This window comes from Cephus cinctus, unplaced genomic scaffold (genome assembly GCF_000341935.2).
Source record: "Cephus cinctus unplaced genomic scaffold, Ccin1 Ccin1_scaffold1576, whole genome shotgun sequence".
In the NCBI taxonomy this organism is placed as follows: domain Eukaryota; kingdom Metazoa; phylum Arthropoda; class Insecta; order Hymenoptera; family Cephidae; genus Cephus; species Cephus cinctus.
The window spans coordinates 253,104-269,241 of NW_014333885.1; the positions used below are offsets into that span (position 1 = coordinate 253,104).

General features: G+C 40.5%; 3 protein-coding genes across 15 annotated transcripts; all 3 read right to left on the minus strand.

The window, feature by feature from the left end:
• Positions 1-141: 141 nt before the first annotated feature.
• LOC107273351 (allergen Api m 6) lies at positions 142-712 on the minus strand. Its single transcript, XM_015751454.2, has 2 exons — positions 555-712; positions 142-467 (listed from the first exon to the last, which is right to left on the minus strand). The coding sequence occupies exons 1-2, from the start codon at positions 637-639 to the stop codon at positions 238-240; spliced, it is 315 nt and encodes a 104-aa protein (XP_015606940.1). The 5' UTR covers positions 640-712; the 3' UTR covers positions 142-237.
• Positions 713-939: 227 nt separating this feature from the next.
• LOC107273350 (tetratricopeptide repeat protein 14 homolog) lies at positions 940-12,306 on the minus strand. Of its 12 annotated transcripts, none has more exons than XM_015751447.2 (13): positions 12,152-12,306; positions 11,195-11,401; positions 10,574-10,698; positions 10,412-10,488; positions 10,203-10,325; positions 9,138-9,352; positions 6,279-6,419; positions 5,993-6,184; positions 5,258-5,906; positions 4,797-5,104; positions 4,253-4,395; positions 3,954-4,080; positions 940-3,727 (listed from the first exon to the last, which is right to left on the minus strand). In XM_015751447.2, the coding sequence occupies exons 2-13, from the start codon at positions 11,353-11,355 to the stop codon at positions 2,377-2,379; spliced, it is 3,612 nt and encodes a 1,203-aa protein (XP_015606933.1). In that variant the 5' UTR covers positions 11,356-11,401; positions 12,152-12,306; the 3' UTR covers positions 940-2,376. The 12 variants fall into 12 exon arrangements, with proteins under 12 accessions (XP_015606933.1, XP_015606932.1, XP_024946441.1 ...); XM_015751446.2 differs by having other exon boundaries at positions 4,253-4,434; XM_025090673.1 differs by lacking the exon at positions 11,195-11,401 and having other exon boundaries at positions 4,253-4,434; positions 10,574-10,938; positions 12,152-12,290.
• Positions 12,307-12,716: 410 nt separating this feature from the next.
• On the minus strand, positions 12,717-16,031 carry LOC107273344 (mannose-P-dolichol utilization defect 1 protein homolog). 2 transcript variants are annotated; one of them, XM_025090668.1, is made up of 5 exons: positions 15,896-16,031; positions 13,925-13,990; positions 13,713-13,845; positions 13,440-13,644; positions 12,717-13,160 (listed from the first exon to the last, which is right to left on the minus strand). In XM_025090668.1, the coding sequence occupies exons 1-5, from the start codon at positions 15,909-15,911 to the stop codon at positions 12,915-12,917; spliced, it is 666 nt and encodes a 221-aa protein (XP_024946436.1). In that variant the 5' UTR covers positions 15,912-16,031; the 3' UTR covers positions 12,717-12,914. The 2 variants fall into 2 exon arrangements, with proteins under 2 accessions (XP_024946436.1, XP_015606927.1); XM_015751441.2 differs by lacking the exon at positions 15,896-16,031 and adding an exon at positions 14,497-14,836.
• Positions 16,032-16,138: the final 107 nt, after the last annotated feature.

Genomic DNA, 16,138 nt, shown 5'->3' on the forward strand with positions numbered 1-16,138 from the left:
GAGGCATCCCCCCACCCCTTTGACATTGCACGCATACTCACAAGTAACCATTAGGACAATCATCACGCCAGAGATCAAATCACATCTGTAATATGAGTAAATTATAACGGCCAAGTAACGAGATGCCAATAACTCTCGATATACCCAGAAATCAATACTTTATTATCCAATAATTTAACAAAATCAATTCAACTCCGAATAAGATATTCATAATCAATCGTGCACAATTTACAGATTTCAGTGTCTCACTCTTGGACATAGCTGTTCCCTGACACATGGACCATTCACTCTACGACGTACATATCCATCGACGCAAACGCACCCGTCGATGCAGATCTTGGTCCTTGGACAAGGTGTACCATGTTGACCTAAATTATCACAAGTTTTCTGACATGTTGGATTAGCGTCGCACGCGCTGTATCTTTCGTGATGTAGGCATCTTGCACGGCTGTTATAATCCACGTGATCTAATAAAATTGATCAAGAGTTGCGAAGCAAGGCAAGAATTATTATTAATCAAGCTTTGATTAATTACTATCATAAAACTTTCTTACCATCGTAACCACCGTGTCGGCTGGACACTTCAGCAATGGCAAGTGCAACTCCTATGAAAATAACAAGTAGATTGAACGAGCTCATGGTAGCAATTCTTTGTTTGCAACTGAGGTGCAACAGCTCGTACTCAGGTTTATATAGTCAGCCGTGGAAAATGCATAATTAGTTTATGCCAATTGCTTGATAAAGAGAACTGGTTGAAGAGTGTTGATAAATTTAATGAGTCTTGCGATTCTTTGGTAAATGACTTCCTTTTACATTGTCCGCTCGCTGAAATGTGCATTATGCACTGACCTCTGACCCCCGTTCGTCTAATTAACATAGCGACAAATAAAGATAACAAGGGTGGTTACACAAGGTGCAAGAAAATTATTCACTGATCCATTGGCTTTATAAGGTGTTATATTTTTTTTTCTTTTTGCTTCATTGGATTTTTAAATTGTACAGCAACGCGTTTACATACAACATACAGTAATTGTCTTATCGGTTACTCGTACACTAATGTTGTAAAATAAGTGTCAATAATCATAATGACGATGTGGTAAAATGTCTTTGATCTTTGCAACGTTTATTTTTTTTTGTTTTTTTTTTTCCTTTTCATTTCGATGAGAACGCAGGAGGATGTTTGCCCTGGCGAGGACACGTTTCTTCTTTTCGTAATGCTTTATGCTCTCGTTTTCAAGATGGATACATAGGTTTGAATTTGTAAAAAGAAAATCAAATAACAGTCGAAGAATGAGGATGCAACTGAAGGTTGATCTGCGTAATGTCGAAAACGTACAGCGTGACTGTAATGATGACAATGAGTTTTCTTTTTAAAAGGACAAACGAACGGTGGAGGAGACACTTACGTAGAGTATACGTGAAAGCACAAATGTGTAATCCAAAGACCTGTCGAGGCCATGAAATCAGAGCATGTGTAAAAGGACTATAGAGTGTTTCAATAGTGAGGTGCAATTGTAAATTATGATAAACCACAGTGATATGGAATTGCTATTATGCAGTGCCCAATTGCAATTTACTCTTCGTTCAGTGTGTCCGTCGGTGCAGATGTTGATTAAAAGTAAGTAAGTAAGTAAGAAAGAAAGAAAGAAAGAAAGAGAAACCTAGTACTACATAATATATTGTATCGAGGAATGATTAGATAAAAGAAACTATATAACGAGAAATGCAATAAAGAGTGATAACACTAATTGCATAAATGATAATGCCAATTAAATCAGTCGATTAATACACGTGTTCTGTGATTGGTAAAACTTTGAAATCCTAGGAATAATGGTATCTAAAAAAAGAAAAACAGTCCTGTGCAAAACTGGCAAGTAATTCGTGTCAACCTTTATCATTGAGAATTCTGGCAATGACTAACGAGAGCGACTATATATCACAGACGAAGAGAAAAAAGAACAAAGAGTGAAATTAAGAGAAATTGGTATATATTAGTGTCTCTAAATTCGGTAGCAGTGTACCGCAGGTAAGCGGAATCGATGAGTGGATCCAAAATCAGGATATTTCTACCAAATCTTAGCTGCGATGTCTCTCTGGATTAAAACCTTCTTGCTTCGCTGCTTCATGCGCTCAATGAAGTGATCCTTGCCATCCAGGTTATCCTCGACAGGCCCAACTTCCTCGCTCTAGCAACAAACGAGAGTTAGTTTTTGGCCCGGTGGCCTGGTACTCTCGCCCTTGCGACTCAAAGGTCATCGTCGTTAATAATTCTTATAATTCATCCTTTATTATTCTCATCTCATTAGCATACTCTGATCATCATCATGACTAACTCAGGCTTTTCTGGTTTTCGAAAAGCCAGCAGAGAACTTCGACCTAACCAACCTTGTTAGCTGAGTCGCCCCCCTGACCCTCGCCCCACCTCTCGTAGTCATCATCGTCCCGCTCTTCACCTTCACTCAAAGGCCCATCTTGTCTCTTGCCAGGTGGCACTCCGGATGCTCCGCTCTGCTGATGATCACCAGGTTCCTCGCCGCCTTCTAACATTTTGTTGATCTTCTCCTTTGCTTCGTCGACCTTCCTCATAGGGTCGGGTGAGTAGCTTCTGTCACTGTATCTGTCCCTTGACACGGCTCTTCGGTCTCTGAAGTCACGACGATCCCTGAAGTCGCGAAAGCCTTGCTTCCCGTGGAAGAAACGGCCACCACGATTACCACCCCGACCGCGACCACCGCCTCTGTTATTGAAACCACCACCTCCGCGTCTGTTGCCGAAGCGGTTGTTGTGCTGGTTATTGTAGAAGCGGTTGCGGTTTTGGAAATTGTTGCCTCCTCGGTGATTCTGATTGTTGAAACCTTGGAAACGGGGCTTGTAGTAGGTTCCGCGATTGTTGTAAGGACGGAACTGTCGTTTGCGATAGTAACCACGATCGCCGGACCTGCTGCGACTGCGACTTCTGGTGTAGGACCTGGAGCGTGACCTGGAGCGTGATCTACTGTAGGTACCAGAAGGCGAACGACTGTACTTTCGCTCGTAACTTCCTGATCTACGGTTAGAGTACGACCTGGATCTACTGCGTCTTGCTGATCGTGATCTTGAGGATCCTGAACTCGATGCGCTACGAGACCGACTCCTTGATCTCTTGGCGGGACGGTCTCTGCTCATTCTCTTGGACATTCCACCTCTGGAATTGGAATCCCGTTTCTTGAGCGTTTGCCTGTGCTGGCGCTCGTTGTCACTGTCCGAATCGGTTCTTGGCCCTTTGGCCTGGCTTTGATTTTTCAATGGCGGCGGACGAGGACCTGGTGGTTCCGGGGGATGAATACCGCCGCCGCTTGGTCCAATAGGTTGAAACTTTCCTCCAAGATTTGACGTTGAGCCGAATTTTCCAGGTGCCGTTTGTGGCAATGACATTGTAGGATCCTTGTAAGTTTGAAATTTGTTTTGCGGTTGAGGCGTGGGATATTTCACTGGCGCCGGTTTCGGCAATTGCGGTTCCTTTGGCAATGGCGGTGGCGGTGTCGGCGCCGACAACGGCTGCGCTGCTGCCCGCTTCTCTACTAATTCCCTTTGCATCTGTTTACGAATGTTAAAAGATTTCTCGAGAGCCACCCGCTGTAGTTTCTCCTCCAGCTCGTTATCGTCATCCTCGTCGCTATCGACTTCAGGCGGAAGTTTCTTTTCCGGTGGTATATCTTGCCATTTCTGGGGATGGACTTCCTTCTGCCTAGAATCATACAATCGTATCGCACGTAAATAACGATCACCTGCATAACCCGAGCTTAACCGTAACGTCAACTACGTTCCTAGAAGACTAAACTAAGTCGCACGAGACATCGCTTGGTAGTAGCATCACGCCGTTCATTGTTCCCGAGATAGATTCTTTCTTATTGCTAATAACTTTTAACGTTCCGTAACCAAATTAGAAAGAACCTATCGGAGCTATTATTTACCTGGCGGCCTGGGCAGCCTTCCACTTTGCGTTGAGGGCCGCGGTGTCCAGAGTCGGTATCTTTGGCTCAGGGTGTATCAATTGAGATTCCTGCTCAAATATATCGGTGAGAGGTTTCCTCTGGATCTCTGTAAGGAGACGGAGGTCACCACGGGTAGAAGAGAGAAAGATGATCGCGTTTTTCCACATTCAACGAGAAAAAAGAATAATTGAGAATAGAACATTCCAATTGAAGCTAATGAAAAGTGGCAATGTAAACAGAAGAATCTTTGAAATTTTTCTCTAAGCTGATATTCGCACCTTTACGCTGTTGCGCGGACATCGGCAACCTGGTATCCCGCTCGTGGTAGGCTTTAGAAGCTTCATCTCTTTCACGCTCCCTTTCTCTTTCCCTACGAAGCTCCTCCTCCCTTCGCGAACTTTCCGCGAGCTTCTCCGCGTTGCTAAGAGGGAAAGCTATGTCATTATACTGTGCTACATACCTAGTAAATATAAAAACATAAATAATGAGACAGCCTCTCTGAACTACGCGGCTACCGTGGATTGTGCCAAATGCCATGTGAAAGATACACGCATATCAAGGGGGACAAAGTGAACAAGCAAAAAGCTCCTTTTTTTTGCTCCTCTTTCTCGTAAAGAGAACCTCTCAAACGGTCCGTGTTAGGCCAGCCCTGCCGTTAATGATGCCGAATTAAATCCGTGCAACCGTGTGACACTCAGGACACGCGTGCGCAACGAATTAATACGGCGCAAGGTACCATCGTGCAGATGATGACAAACGTTAAAAGCAGTGACAGTCGCGACATAGCGAGTATGATACATCCATGAAGAAGTAAAGTCCAACCTTTTCAGAACCGCAGTTTCCTTCTCGACTTTGGCATAATAAGCGTTAAGCTTTGACTCCAGCTGCTCAAGATCCGGCAGGGAGGACTTCTTCAGTGCTTCCAAGTCGCGCTCGAGCTTATCCTTGTTCTTTCGTTTCTTGCGCTCTTCCTTCTTCTTCTTCTTGCGACTCTTCTTGTCCTCCTTCTCCTTGTCTTTGCCCTTCTTCTCCTTCTTCTTCTTCTTCTTCATCTTCTCGCTCTCGGAATGCTTCTTCTCCTTTTCGCGTTCGCGCTTCCACCTGGTAGTCTCCTCCAGGAATTTTCTTACCTAGATAAAAAAGGGTAACACATGAGATCACGATGCGCAAATTTCAGGAACAGACCAAGAACGATTCCAACAACGAGAATAACGTCGAGCTCATTCTATCAACGATTCACGTTACTGAAATCGATCCTTGATCTACTCGAAGAATTTGCGTACCTTGATCTCATAGTCGTCCATCTTATCCCGGGTGTTAACAGCATAAGGCACCGACGTTATTGGATCATGAGAAGCTGACGTAGCAATGGCCGGAGGATTATTATACTGGGCCATACGTTTGCTCAGAGGCGACAAGGAACCGCGATGATCCTTCTTATGCTTCCTCTTACGATTTGGCGAATGGGAAGCCGACCTGGAGCTGCCAGAGGACGAGGAGCTACTGGAATCCGAACTGGACGAGCTAGAGGAGCCACTGGACGAAGAGCTCGAGCTGGAGCTCCACCTCTGACGCTTCTTCGACCTCGATTTTCTCTCCTTCTTACGCTTCTTCTTCTCCTTCTTCGTATCTCCAATCTCATTCTCGTTCTCCACAATCTTAAACGTATCCAACGGATTCAGTGGCACCGTCAGCGTCTTCGTCTTTATATACTCAATAGAGTTTCTCGCCTCCTCGTGAAAGGGCGCGATGGCTAAACAGTTCTCGTATGCCTTCCTGGCGTCCTCGAACTTCTCCTCGTCCTCGTAACTTCTACCAAGAGCAACCAACGTCTCCGCCATGTATTTCCTAGCATTCGTATGTGTCTGGTTCAATTTCAGTGCAGTCTCGAAGTCATCGATGGCCTTCTTGAAGCTGCCACTGTTTGCATAACTGCAGAGCAAGATAAGAACATTGTTATATCAAGATATAACGAGACTTCACCAAGGCCACTCAAATTATCGATATAACAAACTTACAGTGCTCCACGAGCCACCAAGCCCTCGACATTTCGCGGATCGACAGTGAGTGCCTTATTCAGGCACTGAAAAGCTTCGGAATGTCGTCCTGCCTTGAAATGATCAATCCCTTCAGCGACGCTACGGAAGGCCCACTTGCTTGCTTGAGTTTGCCTGAGCTCAGTGGCATATTCATTAGGTGGAAATCTTTCTCTGTAAAGACAAGAGTTTATCGTTATAAGGTGCCCAAAATAAAACCCATTAACATCACGCAATGGGAATAAACGAAATATAAAATTTTACATACCGAAGGCCAACCATATTCGAATGGTTCTCCTGTCCGAGTCCCTTCAAGTCGCATAGATATTTAATGTTGTTTGGATTGTTGAACCCAGTGCTATTCTCCAAGATCGTTTCATAACTCTCTCCTTTGTTGTCCATTGCTTTCCTACATCACATAAGAGAGAAAAGAACGTCCTATTATCACACGGCCATAATCACACGTTCAATCCCACCGAGAAACGAACCGGATATGCTCGGTTAACGGAGAAACTAGAGATCGAATAATCATGTCGACCGAACAATCATTTCTCCGTTGGCTGTGCTCAAAAGATACGTTTTATGTGTTTTTTTTTTTTTTTTTTTTTTTTTTTTTTTTTTTTTTTTTTTTTTTTTTTTTTTTTTTTTTTTTTTTTTTTTTTTTTTTTTTTTTTGAGACGACTTCCAGGAGTATTATGGATCCATCTTATAACATCCAGTGCTTTCTGACATCTCGTCGTGTTCGCATTGTCTGTCCATTATGCAATTTTCATCTATTTAGGTAAAATCCACTTTTTAAAGATACATCTTCCGTTCCGCCAATACGTGTCTCCTTAATCATTGCTTATTTTTATGCCTCCATGGCTTCTCACTTTCTCTCTCTCTCTCTCTCTCTCTCTCTCTCTCTCTCGCTCGGTCTCCTCTGCGTGTCTTCCATATGTATATATGTATTTTATATTGTGCATTATCACATCCTGTCTTTCGGTCTGCATGAATTATTCAAGGATACCACCCTAATGCCAAACGGTATTTACCAGCAATCTTGTTTCTCTCGTTAACCACTCATAGCTATTTCTTAATGCGGTCCATCATACCATGTGGCATTAGAGAACATCCAAATCCACAATTTTAAACGTTAACGAGCAACCTGGTTCTGCAATTATGCGCTAGGGACGCCATAAAGAAGGTCGTTGTGCTTCCTTTATTACCACAAAGTCTCTTAGCTTACATTTTACAATGATACAACCTCATTATTATGTGAACTCACATTAGTCATGCCTCACCTTTCTCGATCGCTAAGACGTATAGACTTTTTATTTTTATGTACTGTTCAATTGGATTTTAGATATTTTTGGTTCTATCACGTTTTGTAATCATGGGTATGGTTTGTCTCTCTCTCTCTCTCTCTCTCAACACAAAAGCACACAGCCTATCATCGATCGGTGGTGATATTTTTGGTTTTAGGTATATTTTTTTGTGCAATAAAACAAATTGCATAGCCCTAGAATAGGTTGGGAGCCACGCCTGAGTATTTTTGTCTTCCAAGTTGACCAAAAAAATTTTTTTTAGATGTAGTAGTAGTAGGTAGTAGTAGTAGTAGGTAGTAGTAGTAGTAGTAGTAGTATTGGTAGTAGCAGTATGCTCGCCTGTTTTTGAGCTTTGTGGTGTCAATTTGAACGACATCTTTTTTTTTTATTTGTCAATACAAGCTGTAAGTTTAAACGAGGCATTAATTACTATGCTAAGCCGCAATCCTTTCGAGCCTATTATATATATTTATATATATAAAGGTTGAATTTGTCTAAACCTTTTGTTGCCTGGTCTCTCCTTCGAACTCCATGACTTTTTTTTTTTAACTAATCTAAAGCACCAAAAAAAATTTTTGTAATAAATTCTCACGCCATGCAACTACTATGTCTTTGACTGCACATTATTGCCAGATTGAAATAATGCACTGGTAACCTGACTGATGATTATTGTATTGTTTGTCGTCAAATCAATGAGATGTGACGTAGATAGCTCGTGGAATAAATAGATCAACAAACTACCTTGTAAATTGGGAAATCTTCCATGGTTTTTCTGCTAAATTTCTATTCCATTAAACATTGGTACTTAATCATTGATCTAACTGTCCTATCAAGAGACCAAACAACTGTACATCATTATTATACCTACCGTCTGCTGCACCCAATCTGACCAACCCAAGGCTCAAGTCTCATACTGGAAATTCAATCTCAAAAGACACATTGATGTCATTTTGACGCCATAGTTTGGCTGGTGCTTTGAGAGTAATATATCACAAACGTAGATAGGAACGTGTGCGGAACAGAGCCACGTCAACCAATGCTCAAGGTTCGAATCATTTGTATCGCATTATAAACTCATCATCATACCGACTATCGACTTTTACGTTACATAGAGTGTCTGGCACCTAGATTCATAAAAACGTGTCAGAGGAGTCAAGTCTGATTTACCTTTGATGTGGTTAGTATCGCAATGCGATTGTTAAAAAATAATATTTCAAATCTCCCTCAATTAATCGCCATTCTTTTACCTTACCTTCCACGTTAATTCGGCCCTCTTCAACATGGGTCAAACGTCAAATACGAATAACGCGTGGAACACGGACAATGCGAAACCGACTCTACTCGACTGACAGATAACTATAGATACGACAACAATATAATTCCCGACGATTATTTGTCTCTGCCGCGCAACAATTTCTAGATTAACAAAGCTATACAGATATCCCAACGATTTTTCTTAAAGGGACATTTTCTTCAATGGCGGACATCAAAAAATTACAAATCAATCCCAAGTGCTCCAGGCACGTGAACGTTACATAATTTAAAGGTTATCTTCGTACCCGTCACTTTCAGAAAGTCTCAGTCACGTTACCAATAAATACCCTACCAGTCGCACACATGTTGCGTCACGTGTGTTCATCGTAGAACGACAATTCAAATGACGTTCCTGGTAGAGCACTTCACTGGCACGTGGTTTGGGACAAGAAAAGAAAAAAATTAATAAATTACTGAAAAATAGAAAAAATCTAAAAAAGATCGGGCATGGAGGTCAGTGGTTTCGGTTTGTGCTTTATTAAATTATCTAGTTCGGCGTAACTTACTTGTAAGCCTCCGGCAGATCGTCGGAATGGATAAGACCCATAGGTGGGTGCGGTGCCTGGCCCTCACGGGCGGGAACGTTCATAACGGCAACGACACGCTCAGCCTCAACGTTAACCTCACTCACTACGACGCAGACCAGATCGTTGGCCATGTAGCCTCTTGTCACTCCTTTCTTGTCCACCGCCGGCACTGTGGCCGTATTCAATATCAAGGCCTAGCGAAAAGAGCGCGCATGTTAGGATTTTCGTAGACGCTTCCGACTACCGAGAAGGCATTGTCGTGACTGAGTTATCGAATTTTCTTAAATTCATCTTTTTCTTTGCCAATGTTTTTTACCTGATTCGTGTCTCTATTCACAAAGCTAGATTTATCATGTTATTTTCACGTAAGCTTCTAGGCTCAACGTGATACCGGCTACCGGTAACGTTTTATGCACAACGTTTCTCGTGACTGACTAACAAGTTGAATTTAATTATGCATAATTTAAATGATCGCAGTTCTGTGACTGCTGCACACGCGACGAAATAGTCGCAATCATTATGACTTTGCACGTGCATAACAATCGCTGTGAAGCTTCAAAACATTTTTTTTTTGTACTGGAGGTAACCACTGCGTCATTCCTGTCTGATATGGTTAGGGCATACCAGAGTGGAATCAATGTGTACCTTCATCTTGAGGTTAGTACTTATTACGCATGGACCTTTTGATGTAGCGGTGTACTTGTTAGGCTATAATGAATTTGATGTAATTTAGTTAAACTGGTATGTATATGGGTTTTGATAATTGCACTGTCAGACTGTTAGGAATGAACACGGTAATACTGTTATAACTTTTGAAAATTGGTGTCGTTGTGAAAATATAAAACATATGTGATCAGTTAAGTTACTTGATTCTATATTGAACTGTTTCTTTCTTTTTCTTTTAATCTCTCTGGAGAGACATAAGTGTTACTGATATTTAGGCAACTTACTGAACTCTATTATCTGTTATACTGTCCACACGTAATAAGCTCATAACCTGACTCATGCAATTCAATTGTTCAATCTGGATGGAATTGATTGTACCTTAACACCTAGGTCTGTGACAACTCTGGGACAGTCACTGCAGTTGCAAAGAACCTTCAGAAGAAGGCCCGCGGCACTTTTACCCATCACTTGAGCGTAAATTACGTCCCCGACAACCAAACTCTGCAAACAGGCGCAGCAATCATTACACATGTGGAACTTTTGGTGCAAATGCATTCTCTCCAGAGACAGATGGGCAATGAAGTTACCTCTAAAAAGTTCCTAATGCGCTGTGATTTCTCCATGGTGACAAAAGAATCGAGTCCCGGCATTGTTGCATAAAATTCTGGAAGGAAATGGAAATTTCTGGTACCCTGGGCAATAGGTTTCAGCACTCCGCAGAAGAAAAACAAAAATCCACGCCCACTTACCTTCGTCTCCAAGCTCCTGTCTAATGGGCTCGACAGTCTTCTCTAAGTTTGACTTGTCATAGAGAGCATCCGCTTTCTTAGCAAGGAATTGCTGAAGCTTCAGTCTTTTTCCCCTGTCCCCAAGGCTACGAACGAAAGGAGTTTTCTCGATCCTGATACTTTCCCATACAAGGAAGCCTATGATCTTTCCATATTCACTTCTGATTTTTGATGAAACATCACCATTTCATTATCTCTAGTTGGACTAAAAAACAATCGATATGTGCTTTTCTCACATTAGCGATAAGACAGTTTTGGAACAAACCACAGCTGCTTTACAAGATATTCAATAAATTTTGTTGGACAGAATCATAGCGATATTAAATCTGAAAGAATATTTCAAACAAAATCCAGTCACCTGATGAATTCAAGTTTCATAAGTAATAAATGAGTTAAGTAAAAAAAAAATATATACGTATACTCCCTAAAGTTATTTCCTTAATGATTTTCTCTTACAAGGAGCAAACACTATACTTGAAGCAATAAAGTTTTCATCAAAATCAAAGTGTGGCATCAAAAGGACTTCCAGATGAGTAGGGCACGAGCGTGCGCGCGCTCACCGACATGATAACAATCAAATACCTAAGGGTCTTTTGGCGTTGCTGATAGATTTCGAAGTTAGGTTCCTTGAGATTGAGCATAGCCAGCTCGTTCTCGTTGCGCTCCCCTTCCCAAACTTTCTGCAACTGCTGACCGTGGTAGTTCAACGCCTGCGCCACGAGGCGCGCGTCCATCGACTCCATTCCGACTCTCACCGGTGCGACCGTGCGACCAATCTAACCTGTAAGACTATGAAATCGCCTTGTTCAAATAGGCTGACCGATTCGATCGGATTGATCGCAGGGTTACAATAAATATAGATATAGAAAATAAATGTATACAATTTAAAAAAAAAAGGCATTCTCGATCACAGGCGATCGATACAATATATCGAGATATTAACCTATATCTCATTGAATCCAATCTAAAAAGCCAGACACTCGTGCACTACGTATGTATATTCCCAACCTCGATAGACGATTACCATCGATGCTGTGTTTACAACCGAGAAACAAACGGTTCTATGAAAACAGGGAGAAAAAAGGAAGGCAAGTAAAAAGATATAAATATTTAGCAATAGGAACGAGATCGTGATAATTCTAAGGAAATAATTATGAAAATCGAAAGCTTTCAGAGCTCGTGCGCAAAGCAACGACTCATAGAACCGGTTCGTTATGTTAGTTACCTTGGCGGAGGAATTCGGTGGGCGTACCGGTATTATGATAGAACGTATAAACTGAGAAAGTATTCCGTCGAGTAGTGGAGTGATAATAACAGAGGGTATTATTGCCAGCGAAACGATGGACAACGTACTAGTAGGCGCGCTATTGATTTACTGATAACAAAATGGTCGTTTGGCCGTGTCCAAGTTGCGAAAGCGACTACGACGCCATAGTACCGCGCAATGACCAAACATCATCCCAGCAACCGCCTATGCGCCTTGTTTCTCTTTATATTATATTATATTTACTCTACTTTTTGGGCACTTTTATTACTCACCTTCTTTCTGGATTAATAACTCGTCTCTTCCACACAATTCACACTATAAAAACACAGTCAGTATGCAGCCATCCTCGGCGATAAAACGACTAAGCTTTCGGCGAGTCGTACGTTGCATGAGTCACGGCGCCAGTGTGTAAAACGGAAACGAGGTACGTTGACAGCGACCCCTACGCGGCCGGACACTTTGAGAACTACTTTCATCGATTAAAATGTCGCCGGTACTTCCGGTGACTCGGTACCTTTGAACCCTGTTCCTATAGTACTTAACTTCAACATTAACGGAAGATGAGAGAGAGACATCTTTATGTGGATTTTTTTTAATGGAAAATAAAGAATTAGTTATTTAGAAAGTCTTTTATTAGATTCTGTTTGGAATCTCGAAGCTTAGTCTGTTATACAGGTGATGCAAATGAAATTTTTTCTTAAAGCAAAGTTTCAGTACTGTCGTCAAATGAGCAAAGGGAAAAATGGTATATTACATTTGTAAGAGTGAGATAAAAATCTTCTTTCGAATTATAATTTAATGGAATAATTGTACTAAAAAGATAAATGAAGAACGCTATTGAATTCTCAGTCTCCCTTTAAATTGGGGTATCATATATTCTCTTTTCTAAAAACGTTCTTATCTATTTAGTATTTACAATTGACCCTCAACGGCGTCCTGAGAAAGCAGGCCTACCGATTTATTAAAACCGTATGCTCTAAGCTATAATTACATTAAATCTGTTTGGATGATAATATGTTAACTGTTTCTTTAACTTTATTGCTTCTTCTTTTTGGAATCCTTAGCTGCTTTTGGTACAACATTCCAATAGTATATGAGCTGTGAAGCTATCAGAGCATTGGCGGAAGTCGCAACAATATAAGTAACAATAATGATTGTGTCTCCAGTTTCTTGAATAGAAGTAAAAATTCTGGCTAGTGAACCAAAGAACAACATGAAACAGGTAGCAGCTGAGAGTTGTCCCGTACTACCATTTGAATAGTTGGTATAGGCTTGCATAAGCTGAAAATAACAATTAAGTATTCTATAAAAAAATTACTGATATACTAGCAACTTATACATAGTCAAGAGATTGTATCATAATAAGAACTATACCAGATGGTCATCGATACAATTCACTGAGCATGATTTCATGGATCTTGATTCTTGTTTGATAGTTTTTTATTGAATTTATTTACGATTTAGAAGGTCGTGCTCAGTGGATTGAATATGAGAATCGATAAAAATAAGTAAATGATCTATATACGAAGCCAATAGAATTTAAGAAAATGCATACAATACCTTGCTGGTAAGTAAAATGGGAACATTTAATGCTTGGCAAGTCCAAAGTACATCTACTGGAACAAGTCCAATTATTACAGCAGTAATAATTGATATGTACGCAGCAATAAAGGCAGTTGCTTTTGTAGTATTGCCACCATAATGCAATACTAATGCAGCAATGGCTGCAGTTTGAACACCGAGAAATACTCCATCACCCCAAGAGCTGAAATATGCCATAATAATAATATTTCTCTTTGAATGAATTTGTGATAAGACTTTTCAAAATATTACCTAAAAGGAAATTTACTGATAAAACTGTAAGACACTGTTGCAGTGATTGCAAACAAGTCCAAAAATACACTGATAATGTTTATGCCTTCGCCACTTTTGTTGTTGAGGAGTTTTAAAATTTGTGGTAATTTCACTGGAAATAGACAATTTATATGATAATATAATCATTACTAATGCATGTGTGCAAAATAATAATAGCTGCAAATGCAAACCTAATAGGGAACCCGCTATGATACCTAAGCCTAGACCCTTGCTAAGACTTGCCTTGAAACATTCACCTAGAATAAGAACAATTAAACATGTATTATAAATATAAGCATTATTACACAAATTTATTAAAAAAAAGCAATCAACATTTTTCAACATCCAGATTTGAATAAATGAACAAACTGAAACTTATTAAAAAACAAGTAGTTACAAATAGCAAAAATCCCCATGACATAATAATAAATTCTGTATGTGTATCTTATCAATACTCCAATATCTTGCCTATACAAGCAATATCAAGTTGGTAACGATGATACGAATATCCTTTAATGACATAATCTCTCAAAACTTTTAAGTGCAAAAAATAAATATTCCCAGTAAACTTTTAAGATCGATATTGTATTTGGCCGCCGAAATTTGGCATGCCACGTGTCCACCATCATAGAACACAGCAACAATGACAGAAAAAAACAGTCCTGCCTTTAATTAAAAAAGATCTTCACCGATCTCTCAAGAATACAAGATTATATGGTCGCTTTAAGAATAAATTATAGTTATCTATCTCTGAAGTACGTACCGTGAAGGAAATTAAATTTTACAAAATACTCTTCCATGCATCCTTCAGTAAATAGCAGTAGCGCCGCCTTTCGTACTAAACTTGCCATCTTGAACTAATATACTTTCAACCAAGCCTACACTCTATAGCGTTCTTTCGTAGACTGAAATGAAAATCGATTGTACAGTTGCTTCGTATCGCCTCACTCTAGACTTTAATCTGTACTAGGCATCCAGGATTCAGGGTGGGTACAGTGGCGCTACTTTTGAAATCGACCGTACACGAAAGTCTCTTGTCATTTTGCAGCTCATCGGATACGAAAATTTGCATGCAGCTATTTTACAACGATAAGACACTCGGCCGTTGTCTAATTTATTCCATTTTACGTTTAAAGAGTTGCTGTATTTCCGTGACGCTACGCGCAGTAATCAAACTGCAATATGAAACAATTGGTAATTTAATGCAGTTTATAATAAGTCTTCAATTAAATAACCTTCAATATATACTACCCATGAAATTAGTCACGACTGAATCAGAGACAGTGACATGTTTATCATTTTGGTAATACTTTTTTCGAGATTAAAACATTTTTTGTACATTTTCAATATTCTAGTATTACAAATAAAATATTGTCGAATATGCCGATTAAAGTATAAGAAAATTAATTAAATTAAATATAAGACAGTACGTGTTACAAGATCCCATCATCCTTCGACCGTATAAAATTCGTCCAGACTCTCAACAGTCCCTTCTGATGGTCAGTCAAACATTTAACCCATTATAAATCCATCAGTACCTTATCCAGAATTCTAGATCCTTAACAAGCGACAAATCATACAGTATTTCTAAAAGGTTGATAAACCTGACAATCTAATAATAACATATACAATTGAGCTTATCAGCCGGTGATATGGAAATAGTCATATTTATAGAGCATGCGGCTCATTTGCATAAATTAACATAGAACCTTACGTAAACAGTAATTCACATAACAAGCTTCGTATTATCCCGCACACACGGCCAGCAGAGACTACATGCATAAATCAATTTTCCATAAATAAAACACAATCCTTCACACACGATCACGCATCCGAGAAATAGATTTCTAGACGGAGAATACGAGTCAATACACTAAATGGCTAAACAGACAATGTATCCATGATCCATCCATCCATCCAAAATTTAGCGTAACCTATTTCCAAACACGTAACTCGTGCGTTGGTGCCCCCTATAACTTCTTCTTCGCCAACGAATTTTCAGACCCAATTCAAAGTTCTCCAGGTGAAACATAAATTACTGGGAGCAATTAGCTAATAAGGGCAGTGCATAACCACCGCGTGGCTAACTTCTAAGTGGGTCAGAGAATGCAAGTCGAAGATAGCAGATAGTTGATTAACCCCGATTGCGTTGACGTTCTTACCTAGATTCTTGGGCATGTGTGAGGGTAACCCAACGGAGACTAGGAAGGTGCCTGGTACGCCGCTCGTAAGCCTCGAAACCCCCTCGCATCACCACCGACCCACTCACTCCAGGAAAACACCCCCTCGATCTTATCCTGAACCACCCTGCGCACCTTCTTCAATCCAACCCCTGGAATCGCTCTTTCCTGCTCTCCTCCGCGCCTGCGGAATTCCGGATTCCAAACACCGACACATGGTCCCTG